Below are 16,136 nucleotides of genomic sequence, written 5' to 3' on the forward strand. Positions count from 1 at the left end.
ACTTGAGTTTACATTAATAACAGAGCCTCCAAATTAGCCCTAGAAGTAGCCCTTTCTTTTTAACAGTGGAATGTTCTTTAAAATAAGTTGAAGGCAACATGTGAAAATATGTGGCTGCTCTTGGGAAATTAAGAGCAAGTTATATTATTTTCAAAACCGATAGATGGGAAAATGAACACTAGGAATAAACTCTAATAAAGAGAATCTTAAACTGTTAGCATGCAGAGTTACAAATGTGGTATCCCTGTTTAATAAATAGGATCATTTTCACTTCTGAGTTTCCATAAATTCATTTTATTTTTCCTTTTGGAGATTTCGGGTGTCAAGAGGAAAATGGAGTTTTTAAAAGACTGCAGAATGGACAAGCAGGAAATCATAAAACCCTAGTTTTACAAATAGAAGTGTTAATTAACATGCATCATCTGATAAAATTGTGGCAGCAATTTAAAGAACATTTCAACCAATAATCTATTTTTTGGGGGTATAAATAACTCTTTGGTTTACCAATCTGCACAATCTTTTGCTTAAGAGGAGGGCAGAGGGAGATTTCACTGATCTGCCTCCCATTAACCCTGCTTCAGAAAAAGTCTATGAAGAAGTTTAACATCATTGGATGGTAGTGTTACTATTGGTCCTGTAAATCAAGGCTAGAAAACCAGCAGGTAAGGTAAATGAGTTTAGCACTCTGATTGGTGGTCACTATGGCAGCCATGGTGGTGTTTGATCCCCCCACCAAGGGATCCAGTAACTTCATTTACACAGCATCCCTGGTGACCAGATTAGTCCCACAGGCTGCCAGTTAACAGTATCTGTACCGTTAACCTTGTCAAGAAAAGATGTGTATGCTTAGATAGCATAAAAACATTGTTCCTGAAATGTGCCTATAGATTCACTTGAGTGTATATACACTTGAGTGTACCCATGTAGTTGTGCACTAGTAAATGGGAACACTCACAAAGAGTGACCCAAACAAATGTTTGTGCATAAAGCAACATTAATAAGTACCCCCCTGGGACCACCCTGGTTCATGAGTGTTCGTATCAAAGTAACTGCTGTGTCCAAACCCTGCCCTGGGCCTAACCTGGCCTCCAGAGTGTGTTCAGCGTCTTTCCTAAAGAGGTGCTGGAGAACACTTAATGATTGTGAAAAGTGATGTTTGAAGGCAAAGAAAGCAATGTAGCCTTCTTAAAGGTCTATATTTGTAATATGAATTTCTGTGGAATTCATAATAATGGAATAGATTATTGGAACAAATCCTACATAATTATATGTATTTGTCAAGAGGTTACTGTTGATTTTCAAGTGGTGATGTTTCTTTATGATACATATATTTAATCTCCTGTACTGTTTTTGCTACTCTTTTTCAGGGGAAATTTCATGGAAATCCAATGCATGTAGCTGTGGTTATTTCCAACTGTTTAAGGGAAGAGAGGAGAATATTGGCTACAGCCAACATGCCTGTCCAGGTAACATTTTGTGATCTCATAATTTTCTGTCATCCTGAACTCAGCAGAAGTTCTTATCTTCTACCAAACAAGTTCTTCTTTGTTAGCGCTACCACCATTATCCCAGTCACCTATAATCAAGGTCTTGGAATCATCTCTGAACAGTTTCTTTTCTCTCCATATCGTGATAATCATCAAGTCTTTCCAGAATTCCTTTCTAGAATCTTCTCTCTACATTCTTTTCTGCTACCACTAATCTAGGAATATGGTGAACAGCTCTTAGCTGAAACCATCGTTATCATTTGGGCTCTGCTTCCTCCATTATGGGTATCTTCACAGACTGATCTTGCCTAAACCCTTCAGTACTTTCCTGTTTCCTGCCATGTAAACTCGTCTCCCAGCAGGAATGGTGCTGTATAAAATAGTTGCTTGTTGACTGTCTCAGAGTAATTTTCCCTGATGTGCTCTAGGTTATAGTGTGTCCCACCACAGTGGACAAATCAGAGCACCCATCAAAGACAACTAAAGGAATCAATGAAATTTCTAAGGACTACTTTTTCAGTCAGTCCTTATCAACTCAAGGGAGTATACTATCAGTTTTCCAAAGAACACCCTCTGTAACTTAATAAATCATACCACCATAGTTTTGAAGATATAACAAAAGTCCCTTTTCTATTAAAAATTCTCAGGCTTAGTTATTGACAGATTATGAATGTTTCTGGAGAGCTCTGAAGTTTTCAACAACTTCTCCTTTTTTAAATGATGAATAATATTACGGTTTTCATTTTAAAACTATAGCAGGTTCTAAAGTACATGTAGTTTACTCAAAATGCCTTTTGAGTAAGACTCCACAGTGAATATAAAATATTCTGAATGTACCAGGGGTAATGAATCAGATTAAAAACTTACGGCAATAAGACACATTGCCATTCATCCCTCTCAAAGCGCTCCCCTTGCTTTGTCCACACCTTTCTTACCGTTCTTGCCGCGACAGTGTGACGCCACACTCAGGAAAGGACTTCCAGAACTGCTTCAGGACGTGGCAATGACAGGTCCAGGGAGTTAGCTCAGTGGTTCCGCCCCCTGCCTCGGAAGCACAAGGTCCCGAGTTCAATCCCCGGTACCAGAAGAACGTGGCAAGGATAATGGAAGAAGTGTATTCAACATGAGGGAAAGTACGTTGAGGGAGATCCATGGCAATATTTCTTTTTTTTTTTTTTTTAGTTTTAAATTCATTTGGTTCAGACAGAACTTGATACATATATCCATGGCAATTTTTTTTTTTTTTTTTTTTTTTAGTTTTAAGAATTCAGTGTGTTTTCTGATCACGTCTCCTGTATTCTCAAGAGTCTTTGTCTCCCTCTTACTTCTGCTCGTGTTCGTGTGTTGTCCCCTTCAAATGTCAAATATTAGTCAAGTGGAAACATTCATCATTGTGGGAATGACCTGCCAGTACCATAAATTGCTGTGAAAGAAGTTCTGGATTCTAAATTTTAACTAGGTAGACAAGGAGTGGGGAGCAAAATAAGAAAAGGGGAGCTGTGTTTGCAGCTTTCGCAAACCGGGGAAGGGAGGACGGGGAGCGTCTGACCGAGAGTGGAGGGCGGGGCTCCCCTGGAGCCCCCGGATCGGATTTGTGGGGCTCCGGCGTCAGCCTTTCTCCCACTCATCTGTGAGGTGCAGCGACGGCTGGCCTGTCTGTGGTCGCCTCCACCTGCAGCCTCCGAGCTGCGAGGCTCCACACGGGGGAGAGGGAGCCCGTTTAAGAAATCCCTTCTAGATCAGTGGAACCGACCAATCAATAGCTCACAGCCCTGCAGCTGAGAGCGTTAGCGTGGCCGAGAAGTGGCACTTGGAGGAGTCGTGTGGCCTCTCTGCCTCACCAAGCTAACACTTTACATCTCCTCTCGGAAAGCCTTTTGTCCTAGAGTAGAAATAAATCCCTCCCGGAGATTTAACCTCCCCAGTGGTGAATTTTATTTGAATTTAATGTAATTACATTGCACTAATTTTTATAGAACTTCAAAGGTAGTGTAATTCTGCTATAGAAAATAGGAATATTTTTAAAAATCATAAAACCACCTGTAATCACACGGAACGCATGGGTGTGTGGGTTCTTCCACTCATGCTCTTGAGTTTATATCTGTACACATATCGATGTATTTTACAATAAAGAATACATATATAGAAGCCACACATATGTGTACATACGCATCGTGTTTTATAACCTTTAACACCATCTGTGTCATTTCTTTACATACTTTCCTACAACATGGTTGTGCTGTTTGGTGAACTGGGGGATTTTTTGGTCCTTCTGTTTGGTGCTGGGAATGGAACCCAGGGCCTCACCCATGCTCAGCACACACTGTGCCACCCTCGGCTCGTAGGGCGTGATTTTTAATGGCGGTTTAATGTTTTATATCATGTTGATCGCAATCTCAGTTCCGAATGTTGCTGCATATGTTGCATTCATCATGAATCTGTTTTATCAGCATCAGTGAAATGTCAAGACCCTTTTTCCAGGGACCCCTGGAGAAATCCTTACAGAGTTCTTCGGTTTCAGAAAGACAGAGGAACGTGGAGCACAAAGTGGCCGCCATTAAAAACAGCGTGCAGGTGAGTGGCCTCGTGCTTTCCCCACACGGTGAACTGTGCACCGTTCTCCCCAGGCGCCAAGCGTGTGTTCTCAGAAACTGTGGGACGTTTGCTAATGCGATACGTCTCTCTCATGCAGCCTGTTTATATGGAGAGGGTTTCTTTGTGGGAAGCTTTTTAACTCCAATTTGAATTTCTGTGACAAAAATAAAAGCTATCAGGATATCTATTTCTTCATGAATGAACTTGGATAATTTGTGTTTTTCAAGAAATGTGACCATTCTAATTAGTCCTTTATTGGCATAAAGTTGCTCATAATATTCCTTTATTTTCCTTTGAATATCTGAGGAATCTATAACGATATCACCTTTTGATGCTGGTAGATCTGTTTTCCTTTCTTCCCCCTGGTCAGTCTGGATAGAGATTTATCAATTTCATTGATCTAGAAAAGATTTCTTACTCTCCACCATGTGGTACATAAAATAGAAAGCTTATTTCCCTTTCTAAAACTTACATAGTGTTCATTTTGTGTTTTATAAAAATAATAATTCCATAAAACTAAATAAAGTACAGATATTTACCCATAAGCTGCCCCATGCATTGTCTGAGTAGCATACTGAGTTTAAAGGACAGTATTTCCAAACATTTGCTTTCAGACTTCTGATTAAGGAATCTTCCAAAACAAGTGGAACAGGCGTGCAAAAGTCTCTGCTCACGTGGTGCAAGGGGAAGTCAGCTTCTCAAGACAGACTTAGGGCAAAATGCCTCGGTGCATTATAGTGTCAAAGCATGGCTCTCTGACTTTACCACTGTGTGCGTGCAGAAGATGGGCCACATATTATGGTGCAGATAGTGACCACATTAGTCAGGCATACATGGGTTTGCATCCAGCACAACTTCTCTCTCTCTCTCTCTCTCTATCTATCTATCTCTCTCTATCTGTGGTGCTGGGGATGGGACTGAGAGCCATGCACACACTAAACCAGCACTGTTCCACCCAGCTACCCCGGCCTCTCCTGCTTGAATTCCTTCTGAAACCCTGAGAAGAGCACCTTTTGGGTCCCAAACCAAATCCCTTCCCAGGCCTCTGCCTCCTCCCCATCTGCCCTGAGTGCTGGCTGCCAAGGATTCGGTGGAGTCATGGAGTCGCCTCAGGCTGCCCTCAGGCAGTGACCCGAGTGACCAGGCTGGGAGGAAAGGCCAGACCCTGCCTCCAGTCAGGGTTAACTCTGTGATGTGCATCTTACTCCCAGCTTCTTTGTGGGAGCAAGACCAAGCACATCGCTTCCCTTGTCCTGCTTCCTCTCCAGAGAATACTCCCTGGGCAGATCCCACCACTTGCTGCCCATCCTGGGTCTTGATTCCAGGAAGTTTGGTGCCCCACTGACCACACCAGTGCCTTCCACGCAGGACCCCACTTGTGCCTAACCTGCCTCTGAGAAAGGTGAGGGATGGGCGCTCCTGCCAGCGGCTCAGGCCATGGAGAGGGCTTTACAGGCCATTGCTGGTGTTTCCACAGTGGCAGCCACTGAGAACAGTATGTGAAAGCTTTGTAATTACTTTAGCGTTGATTTTTTTCTAGTTATAGTTTAATATACTTACATTCATTTTGATGTACTTTTCATTAGAAGATACTGTGCAGTGCTGTTTTCAGCTTTTAATTGATGTTGCCATCAGAAAGGGCACCCCAGTACATCTCTGCCTTATATTTATCGTGCTTTCATTTGTCATGTCTCGGGCATGAGTTTTAGGAGCCTGGAGATAGCCACAGTCTTGGCTTTTCAGAAATTTACCATTAACCTGAAATGCTGCAAGCATAGTAAAGTACAGTGAAAAGGAAGAGTGTAGATCTTGAAGCTAGACTAGACTGGACTTGAATCCCAGCTGGAGTATTTGCTAACCATGTGGCCACGCCTCGACATCCTCACGTGGAAATAATTCACTTTGCGGGTTGTGGAAAGCATAGCATGTGCAAGGTTTAGGCGTGGCAAAGGTTTCTAAAGAACTCATCGCTGCTGTTATTACACAGACGATACAGTGCATAGTCAGTAGCTGCTTCCTTGTGAAAGTCATTTCAGAGAGCGAGATACAAACAGGGAAGAAAAGAGGAATCCTGGTGATGCCTAGGAAGCGTAGACCTGGCGCCAGACACTGTTTGAGCGGTGTGTGCTCCTCTTCCTCCTCCGCCCACCTGCTCCACCCCACTTTCCAGACAAAGAAACTGACTCACTACTCCAGTTCATACAGCTTCTGCAGAAGTCACAGAGTCGGACACCAATTGAGAGTCTGACTCAAAATACGGAATGTGTGGAGAAAGATCTGCTGAGGGTTTCTTAGGACCTGTTGGAATGGCTAGGCAGTGGAAATTTCAACTTTCTATGAAAAGGGAGAAGTATGCAGTCTGGAATCTAAGGAGCATTTGGTCCCACTTTGGGTAGGGGTAGAGGCTCAGCCTCAGACCAACCAACCTTCCCCCAAACTCCTCCCCTCCGCCAGGGGAGTCCTTTCACATCTTCAACCTCTGCCTCTTGTCCTGCGCGAGGAGAGCCAGACTCAGTGAGAGATTATATGAAAAGCCTTTCCCCCAGATCTTGACATTTAACTGTCCTGCCAGAGCAGGAAAGCGTCGTCGGGTTTGGAAAAAGTAAAGGCAGCCTGTCTGAATGGAGATTTCAGTGAAGGTGATCGCTGAGCACTGAGTTAAATGGAGCTACCTCAGAGCTGTAAAAGGGCAAAAGCACTCATTTTCTCCAGCTTGAAAAAAAAGGTGTGACATCACTTGAAATAACTGAGAAATGAGAGATAAGATGCCAAAGGATTTCCAAACAAGCAGGAAAAAAAAAAGTTGGAAGAGCAAGTCCAACCCAGGCCTTCCAGCATTATTCAGTGTTTTTGTGAATTAGCTCTGCAGAAAAGTAGGTTCATTCTGGTCTTCAGGTGCTGCTGGAGGCTGGGAGCACCTACCTGTTACTTTTAAATATCTGCGATGTTATTTCTAGTTCCTTTTGAGTGAGCGTATTTTTTTTGTGTATGTAAAGATGACGGAACATGACACCAAATACTTAGAGGACCTGCAAGACGAATTTGACTACAGATATAAAACAATTCAGACAATGGGTAAGTTTTTGTTTTGTCTATAACTCTACATAGGGACGTGAAGGCAGCATTGAGGTTTAATTTTACTGAGAGTTGATAAGCAAATTTGTTCTACTTCCTTAGGTAAGTCTTTAGAAAAAAAAAAGGAAAAGAGGATGTAGACATGGAGTATCTATCTCTTTGTGTTTGCCTCTTCCTTTTCAATCTCTCTCTTTGTTAACAAGAAAATAAGTTATAGTGAACACTGGAAAGCATTAGCTAATGAAGTTTTCAATTAATAAAAAGCTACATAAGCAAGATTTTATCATCTCTGGGGTCTAAAAGTTAGTGAAATTGTGAATTATTACAAGCAGGAATGAGTTTCTGGACATTAGTGCCATTTTGTGGAGAAATTAGCCACAGTGTTGCTCTGGAACCTGATTTTCACAGTGACACAAGTCAGATTAGCACCTCAAGCCCACGTTTATGGACTTAATTGGCTGACATAAACAGTCACTTGCTATATATAAAAAATGCATTGTTCAAATTAAAAATATGATGTTTGTTTATAGTACATCCCCACTGAAGAGAATAAATTGCTTTTGTTTTGTATTAGATGTTTTTGTTAACTGCCACTCTGTCACTTCTAGTTTTATTGGGAGTGTAGCCCACTATGCACAGCAAAAGACAAAAAATAAAGTAAAACATTTAGCCTTTATTAGTTCCTAGACCAAGTAGATAAAACTAACTCTAGCAGGCAGTTACTAACTCATTTATTTTAAAATAGATCTCAGAAAGAGTCAAAGATGATTTAATTCTAGGCACAAAGGAAGGTCCCCTTCCTTCCTTATTTATACCAAACCACCAAGCTTATCTTTAATGCAGTCTGTCATAAAAACTTCTGACTCTCCTCCCTCCTCCGCCAAAAAGTGGACATTGAGTGAAGAATGAGTGACCAGCCTCAAGGTTTGTAAGACAGAGGTCGTCTTCTTCAGGCTCAGATGTAATTCTGCCTGGCACAATGAGCATATCCTTGAACTCAGCTCCCAGGCTCAACTCTAGTGGCCTCATTCAGTCTCTTACAGCCCAGATTCCTGCTCTTCTCTGGGCTGGTATAGGATGGCAGACTGAGACCCGCTGAGCTCTCAGGAGTAGAGAGCCCCAAACCCGATGTCTCTTCTTCGCAGATCAGGGAGACAAGAACAGTGCCCTAATGAGTCAGGAGGTTTTGACACTGCAAGAAATGCTCAACAGCCTGGACTTCAAGAGAAAGGTAAGTCACAAATCTTAATTTGGCCATTTGCCTATTTTTCTCTTTTTCTTAAAGTTAGTCCGGCTGAAAATAATCATGCTCTTAGATTTTATCAGTTCCATTTACACTGAATGAGTACCAGGTGATGTTCCTAGCAGCAGTGCGTGTGGATTGCCCGATTCAAAGCAGCGCTTCTGAAAGCCTGGTGACTGGCACACGGGCCTTCCTACTGTAGCTATCACTAATTTCAGGTTGGAAATGTACTCAGCTTTTTTCACTCTTTCAGACATACCTGTTTCAGTGGTTTTGCTTCATTTGCTCAAATAGGTTCCTGCATATGTGTGTAATTAAAAAATTACTTGATGGCTGCTAAAACTTTATTGGAAATAAGTGTTCTAGTTCTTACTCTGAGAAATGATACTGTGTTAAATAGTTCTCTGGATTTCATATTAGTTCACTGGCAACTGAACATATTCGGTCTAAACTCGCCAAAGGGAAGAAGAACTTTTTATCTGGCTCGGGTTATTTTTTCATGAAGGGAAATAGGTTTATTTCCATTTTCTACTTCTCTTTGAAAAGAAACACAATTGATATTTAACCAGTAACTGATGATCAATAGTTCATTTTAAAAGTTCAGCTCCATCTTTTTTGTTGAGGAATTTGTATGAACATTAAACATGGAAAACTGTAAACTGAGAGAGTTATACATAAGTTTGTAAGCATGCAGGTAAAATTTAAAGCTTCTATGCATAATAAACCTATGCTATACGCTTTCTGCATGCCATGTTATTCTACTTTAGAAATAAAATTTTGGGGAAAGAACCTTCAAAACCACTCAATTCATTCACCTGATTGTATAGATGAGAAGACTTCATTCCAGCAAGGTTAAATGTTCTGCCTAAATTCATATGGCTTGTGGCAAAGCCAGGACAGAAACACAGGCCTTTGCAAGTTATGCTTCTCCAAACCGTAATAAAGACCTGATTAGCACGGAGAGGCTCACAGTTTAATCTATATACTTTCAAATTCGTGAATAATCATATTTATAAAAATAAACACTTTTAGACATCCTGCAAAGAGGCAAATACATGGTGTGTGTGTGTGTGTGTGTGTACTGGGGATTGAGCTCAGGGAGTGCTGTATTGCATCCCCAACCCTGGTTATTTTTTTATTTCAAGGCAGGATTTCACTAAATTTCCCAGGATGGCCTCAAACTTGCTCTCCTCCTGCCTCAGCTCCCCAGGTAGTTGAAACTACAGACATGTACCTCCAGGCCCAGCTAAATGTGTAGTTATGTGACTCCAACATTCAGTGCTGTCCCCGAAGTCGCCAGTTTAACTTATATACACTGAAGCACATGAGAGTGTCAGGCGGGGCTCATTCTTCTCTCCTGATGACTCGACCTAACTGTAATCATTTAATTTGCTGTGGTTCCCAGAAGCTACCTCCTGGAGGAATGTTTGGTCAGACTTTTAAGCCAGCTTTTATCCTCCAGGTCCGGTTGTCTTCTAAGTTCGATTCTGGTTGTTTCTTATGAAGACCTCTTGGGTGGTATCTTTGTTTCTAGGAGGCCCTGGGTAAGATGGCACAGATAGTGAATGAGACGGACTTGCTGACGAGCAGCATGCTGCTGGAGGAGCTGCAGGACTGGAAACGGCGGCAGCAGATAGCCTGCATCGGGGGTCCGCTCCACAATGGGCTTGACCAGCTTCAGAACTGGTAAGGCGAATTGACTCGAGTTTCTCATGAAAATCACAGGAAGTACAAACTTCAGTGTCTCTCCGCCAGAGAATACAGGTTTCCACTTAGCTTACTGAAGGCTATGAGCAGCTGAAACCCCACAGTAGAACGTAAAGATGGATTTGTAAGAATGTCCATCTTTTCCACTTCTTGGGGCAGGAGGATGGTGTGTCTGCAGGATGCATGAGAATTGCTTAATTTTCCCATGCAGAACATCAATCTAAAACTCTTAAATGGATTTTGGAAAGCAGCAATACATTTTCTTTAAGGATATAATAAAAACTAGCTTCAAAATCTTGAAAATAGGTATCTCACCTTTATACATGTGCCCCTTGACGTTAGTGTTTAACCAGAGTTAAACATCAGCTTTGTGTTTTCAACACAGACATTTATGTTGTTAAGGGTGTTGGTCAAAAGATGCCAAATTTCATTTAGAAGAGAGGAATAAATTCAAGGGATCTGTTGTATATTAGGACTGTAGCTAATAATACATTATTAGTGGAAAATAAGTAGAGTGTAAGTATTCTGACCAATACAGTAAGTATGTGAGGTAACAAACATCATTTGCTTTGAGTTAGCCGTCCTCCGATGTTTAATATGTCAACATACCATGTCACACACTGCAAATATACACAATTTGGGTATGTTAGTTATAAAACGAGTTTCCAAAAATCTCAAATGGTTGTTACAAGGTGGTATCTCCATCTCTGCGTGCACACAAGCAGGTAAACGTAGGTATTATCCTTTTCAGCATCGGATAAGAATGTTAGTAATGTTCTTCCACAGCATGAACATAAAATAAAACTATTTGACTGAAAAAAAGATTTAAAAATACAATGAGAAACAAAACTGTTCAGATACAGTTCACAGTTGCTTCCTACGGGTATAGATGAAAAGAACAGGAGTACCAGGGACTGGGGACCCTCTCACTGAGAGCTCTGCTTCTCAAGAAAAGTAAGGGAGGGCTCATTTTAAAACATAGTGATTTTCACTGCGGAGGCACTTTAATTCTCTAGCCCACTCTACTCTCTTGGAAAATAACAAAGGGGAGCAATAAAGAATGTTAGAAAATAGTACTTATTTAAAAAAAAAAAAAAAAAAAAAAAAAAAAAAAAAAAAAAAAAAAAAAAAAAAAAAAAAAAAAAAAAAAAAAAAAAACCTAGCAGGAACTAGAGAACCTTTTCCACAACCTTTTATCACAATACTTTCAGAAGAAAGATGTGGTTTGGAGCCAGCTGGACTTTTCACATCTGATGATGTGTTTCTTGTCCGTTTCAGTCTTTCTTACTTGTCTCTGTTCCTCTGGCCGAAACCATTGACATTTTTAACTAATACTTAGGGCTAGGATGTGTGTGGGTAGAGATTCTTCAGTATTCTTACACATTGTCTTATTCATGCCATGCATATGTTTTACAGTTTTAGATTGTTCTTGCTTTGCCTGTGAGTGCTATATTCCTAAAATACCTCATGGTGAGGAATTTGGCTCTAGATATTGACAGAATTTTGTAAATGATGTCTTTGATTGAAAAATAAATTAGAAAACACCGAAATCCTTTAACATGTGATGCATATTCAAGAAGAAATGGATTATAAAACAAAGAATTCTCACTAACTTTAATTGCAATGGACTCCATTTGATGATTGTTTAATAATTTCACATTTGTGAAATTTGGTCATTTGTTTAAATGCTCAATTATTAAATGGAAAAACTATCATTTGCTGTTCAATAGCTTTACCCTATTGGCAGAAAGTCTTTTCCAACTCAGAAGGCAGTTGGAGAAACTGGAGGAGCAATCTACCAAAATGACATATGATGGTGACCCCATCCCCATGCAAAGAACGCACCTGCTAGAAAGAGTCACCTTCTTGATCTACAACCTTTTCAAGAAGTAAGTGAAGTCTTATCAGTATAAAGCTATATGACATCCTCAGTTCTATGGAGCCGCAAGGACACCCTGCCTGAGGTTTGGGGACACAGGTGAAGAAGTGGCAGGAGAGTTTGAATACTGAGCCCAGGAAGAGGTGAATTGAGACCCTAGAAAGTTCTAGAAACCACATCTCTACTTTCGCTACTTGTTCATTAATACTTCTGCCACCGGCTGACTCAGTTTTCCATGAACTAAGCCACATCACCCACCTACAGCTTGGTTTTAACATTTTAGAAGAGATTTCAAGGGTTTCTTCTTAAATATATATCTAAGAAATGAAAGGAGGAGATTATTTTTGAGTTTATAAGCTCAGTAAGAATAAAGATATTAATATGTACCAGAAATCCTATTAGCCCAAATGACATAATGTTAACTCTGTCCTTTAATATGATAAAAATGACCCCTCGTGATGACTCAGGTATAATAACTACCACTATTACTTAAGGACAGTCCTCAGGCATTTTCCTCTCTCCTGATCATTACTTGTTTGTAGCTACTGGACATTTGAGTTTAATGGGCATTTGACCGTCTTCTAGGTGTAGAAAACTTGGACTTGAGGATAGCATCCTGTTCCGCTGTGGTTTTCAGCCTGTCGATATTTACAGTGCTTTCAGATGACAGCTTGATTTCCTTTCCATCTAGCTCGTTTGTGGTTGAGCGACAGCCGTGTATGCCAACCCACCCTCAGAGGCCAATGATACTGAAAACCCTCATTCAGTTCACGGTGAAGCTCAGGCAAGTAGAAGGCCTTCTCTTGTTCCATGTTTTTGAGCTGTCGCCACTGCTTGGTGGTGAGGAGGCCAGTTTCCCTTCCGGTGCCTCACATTCAACTCATCTTTCTGGAGCACAGAACATCTGTAAACTCCCAGAAATGTTAACATGAGACCGCCTTGTCTGTCAAGAGCAGGAAAATGTGACACAAGGCACATTCAGGTGAAAGCGTCAAATCCTAACATCAGGCACAGTGGGATTAACTGTGAGAAGGTTAACTCTGAAGAGGACCCAAGAGACTAGAAGGGGGAGGAAAATGGTGAGAGAGGGAGCTACAGAAATAATGACTTCCTGTGTCTGTCATGAGGCAGAATGGAAAAGGCAGATGGGGGACACATTGCGGAAGGCTTTGATTTTCCTATCCAGAAAACGTAGTGGCCCATTTTCCCTCTGCAATTACCTAGTAACTGGCTTATCGTATTTTCCACAAAAACTCTGAACACTGCAATTACCAGTCTAGCCATACTGTGTACCTGATCTAAAGACTCATGGCTTTTGTGTTCTTTTGCTCTGCTTTAACTGTGTATTTGATCTTTTCCGTTAGGATGAGCAATCAAAATTTAGTTTGCCCCAATCACACAACAATGACTTTTTGTTCTCACTGTCAAAGATTTTTATCTTATCTCTTAACTCCAAGCCCTAAAGCTTGGAGTTCCTAGTCTCTAGGTCACTTCTGGGAAGCGCAGACTGCAGACTAACAAATAAGTGGTGAAGCCCTGGGAGAGAACAGTTTAGGGTCCTAGAATAGTCTCTGAGCACCCATGGGCCTTAGAACTCTATCTTAAAGGGAAGGCACTTGTCCTCAATTTGCATTTGAAAGCCCTAATTAAACCTCACCCTCTTCTCAACTCCAACACCTGAGAACCAAAACCCAAAAGGCTAGAGGCCAGGTTCTTAAAATTTCATTCTTCTCACAAGTTCATTCCCCATCCCGTGACTCTCTGTCACTCTGAAGACTATAATAACAAAGGGGCTCTCTCCCAGTAGAGCTGGGGTGGCCATGCTCCTGTTCCTTGAGGCACTGCCAGAGATGACAGAGTCACCCACAGTGCTTTCTGGGAAAAGCGGAGGAGAGAAGGCTGAGCAAAGGCTTCTGCATGGAAGCGGCCCCTGGACAGGCACCGTGCATGCTGGCGGAAATGAGGTAGACCAGTAGTCCCAGGTGTGGGCACCTTGTCCCCTTCCAAGGGCAGCTGGGCTCCTCCTCTTCCTCCGAACCCTGCTCCCTGCTGTCCCAATAGACGGTCCTTTACTAACCACAGAGGTTTGCCCTGCACCCCTCTCTACCATCGCAGGCATCCCATTGTCAGTCACAAGCATCATCCCACAGTAAATGAGATCACCCTTCCTAAGCAGGAGAGGAAAGTGGAGGGGAAAATATCCAACCACACTCGCTTTCAGTGACTCTGCACCTAACATTCTCCAAACCTTGAAGCCAGTCTTGTGCTCTGTACAGGACATTTCAGGAACCTTTGCTGTTTTGCACCCACCCTTCTGTCTGGGCTGTCTGTGACCCATGATTTGGTTTCTCTAATGTTGAGGATTTATCACTATGTTTCCTATATTCCCGCTGCTTGGCTGGACTCCTTCCTTTCCTGTGTAGCTGATTCTACATTTCTCTCTTCCTGACTCTCTGCCATAGCATTTCCCAGGTCCCAGAGGCTGCATTTGGTTTCTAGAAGGAGGTCATTATATACTATTTGTTCAAAGTTAGTTCTTTTTTAGTTACAAACATTTTTGTTTACAGTGTGTTTAGAGATTAAGAGTGTATCTGAATTGGGATTTTCCATATTCATTTCAGAGGCACCTGGTCTTTCTCAATATTTTCACTATAGAACAGTTTTCATCGAAACATTTACTTTTGCTAAGTTTACAAATAGTGTTTTGGAATATGATGATTAAATAGAACCCACATTAATAACCTTGCAAAGAATTTTTCTTGAATCTATACCATTGACCCGCATAGCCAAACAGATACCTGTTTTTGTGACCTGGCCCGTGTATTATCCAATACACAGGACTGCAGCAATGGGCAAATTCTCAAATGTTTGTAATGATATTGAGGGTCTGATGTCTGCATTGGCTAAAGAGGAAGTATATATTTTAAAACACGTTAACATAGGGCCAGGGATTTAGCTCAGTGGCACAGTGCCTGCCTGGCAAGCGCAAGGTCCTGAGTTTGATCCCCAGTACCACACACACACAAAAAAAATTAACATATAGCAAGAGATAATATAAATTTTATTTATGTGTATATACTATACATATATTTAATTCTTTAAAAATAAAAAGGCTTTTAACGCTTTTAATTTTTATCTTTGATTCTTTATTGATATCTCTTTTCAGACTACTAATAAAATTGCCAGAACTAAACTATCAGGTGAAGGTTAAAGCATCAATTGATAAGTAAGTTTTCTAATTTCATTTAAAAATGTGACAACATAAGATATTTTTTAATGAATTACCCTTATTTTATACAATAACTTTACACTTTTAAAATTACTTCTCTAACTTTATAAATCAATATACTTCAATTATTTGATGTTGAAGTTCAAATATTTGACAGAAACTGATGAAGATTTAATCATCCCCCCCTCCCCGGTGCCAGGGATCAAACTTAGGACCTTGCTCTTGCGAGGCAGGTGCGGCAACACTGAGATAAATCCCCAGCCCTGAAGATTTAATTTTTAAAATTGTATTACAAAGCCTTAAAACAAAAATCTGTTATATAAGATCCTGTAAAGTAGTCTAGAAAGTTTTTCTAGATCTAATAAACAGATGATTTTAAAGAATTTTCTTGGTTTTACAGGAATGTTTCAACTCTAAGGTAAGATGTTTATACTGTAGAATTATTTTTGCTGTTCTTATAAATATATTGTACTTGAGGCCAGGTAAATGACTAAGATCTCTTCTCTAGCAATCGAAGATTTGTCCTCTGTGGAACACATGTCAAAGCCATGTCCCTTGAAGAATCCTCCAATGGAAGTCTCTCTGTAGAATTCAGACATTTGGTAAGTTCAACAGTACAATTACACAGGCTTTTTTTTTTCTTCTCACCCCAAATTGAACACATCTTTACTAATAGGCCTTATAATTATGGGCAGTTTTGTTAGACATTTCCTAAATGAGATGAAGGATCATATTGAGAAGTGAAATATACTATAGCTAAAGAATTAAAATGCTATAAAGGACTCACACACTCTGAGTTCTTAACAGTGGTGGTGAGAACTGGGGCTTTAGCTCAGTGGTTGCACCACCTGCTTTGCAAGAGGAAGGTCCTGAGTTCAATCCCCAGGACCAAAAACAAAAAAACAAAAAAACAAAAAAACA

The 16,136-nt window shown here is 40.8% G+C and overlaps 1 protein-coding gene across 4 annotated transcripts in view; it reads left to right on the top strand.

The window, feature by feature from the left end:
• Window positions 1–16,136, top strand: part of Stat4 (signal transducer and activator of transcription 4) — a 79,704-nt gene that overhangs the window by 44,300 nt on the left and 19,268 nt on the right. For 2 of the 4 annotated variants that reach the window (XM_010636872.2, XM_010636873.3), the window contains 10 exons: window positions 1,368–1,466; window positions 3,969–4,061; window positions 7,079–7,157; window positions 8,303–8,388; window positions 9,935–10,086; window positions 11,838–11,996; window positions 12,678–12,770; window positions 15,153–15,212; window positions 15,616–15,633; window positions 15,724–15,817. In XM_010636872.2, coding sequence (XP_010635174.1) covers window positions 1,368–1,466; window positions 3,969–4,061; window positions 7,079–7,157; window positions 8,303–8,388; window positions 9,935–10,086; window positions 11,838–11,996; window positions 12,678–12,770; window positions 15,153–15,212; window positions 15,616–15,633; window positions 15,724–15,817 — 933 coding nt within the window. The remainder of the gene's footprint in view (window positions 1–1,367; window positions 1,467–3,968; window positions 4,062–7,078; window positions 7,158–8,302; window positions 8,389–9,934; window positions 10,087–11,837; window positions 11,997–12,677; window positions 12,771–15,152; window positions 15,213–15,615; window positions 15,634–15,723; window positions 15,818–16,136) is intronic. The other 2 variants (XM_033756331.1, XM_033756332.1) reach the window with 2 other exon arrangements.

The sequence above is a fragment of the Fukomys damarensis genome, unplaced genomic scaffold (assembly GCF_012274545.1).
Source record: "Fukomys damarensis isolate Sample0158 unplaced genomic scaffold, DMR_v1.0_HiC HiC_scaffold_26, whole genome shotgun sequence".
Lineage (NCBI taxonomy): Eukaryota > Metazoa > Chordata > Mammalia > Rodentia > Bathyergidae > Fukomys > Fukomys damarensis.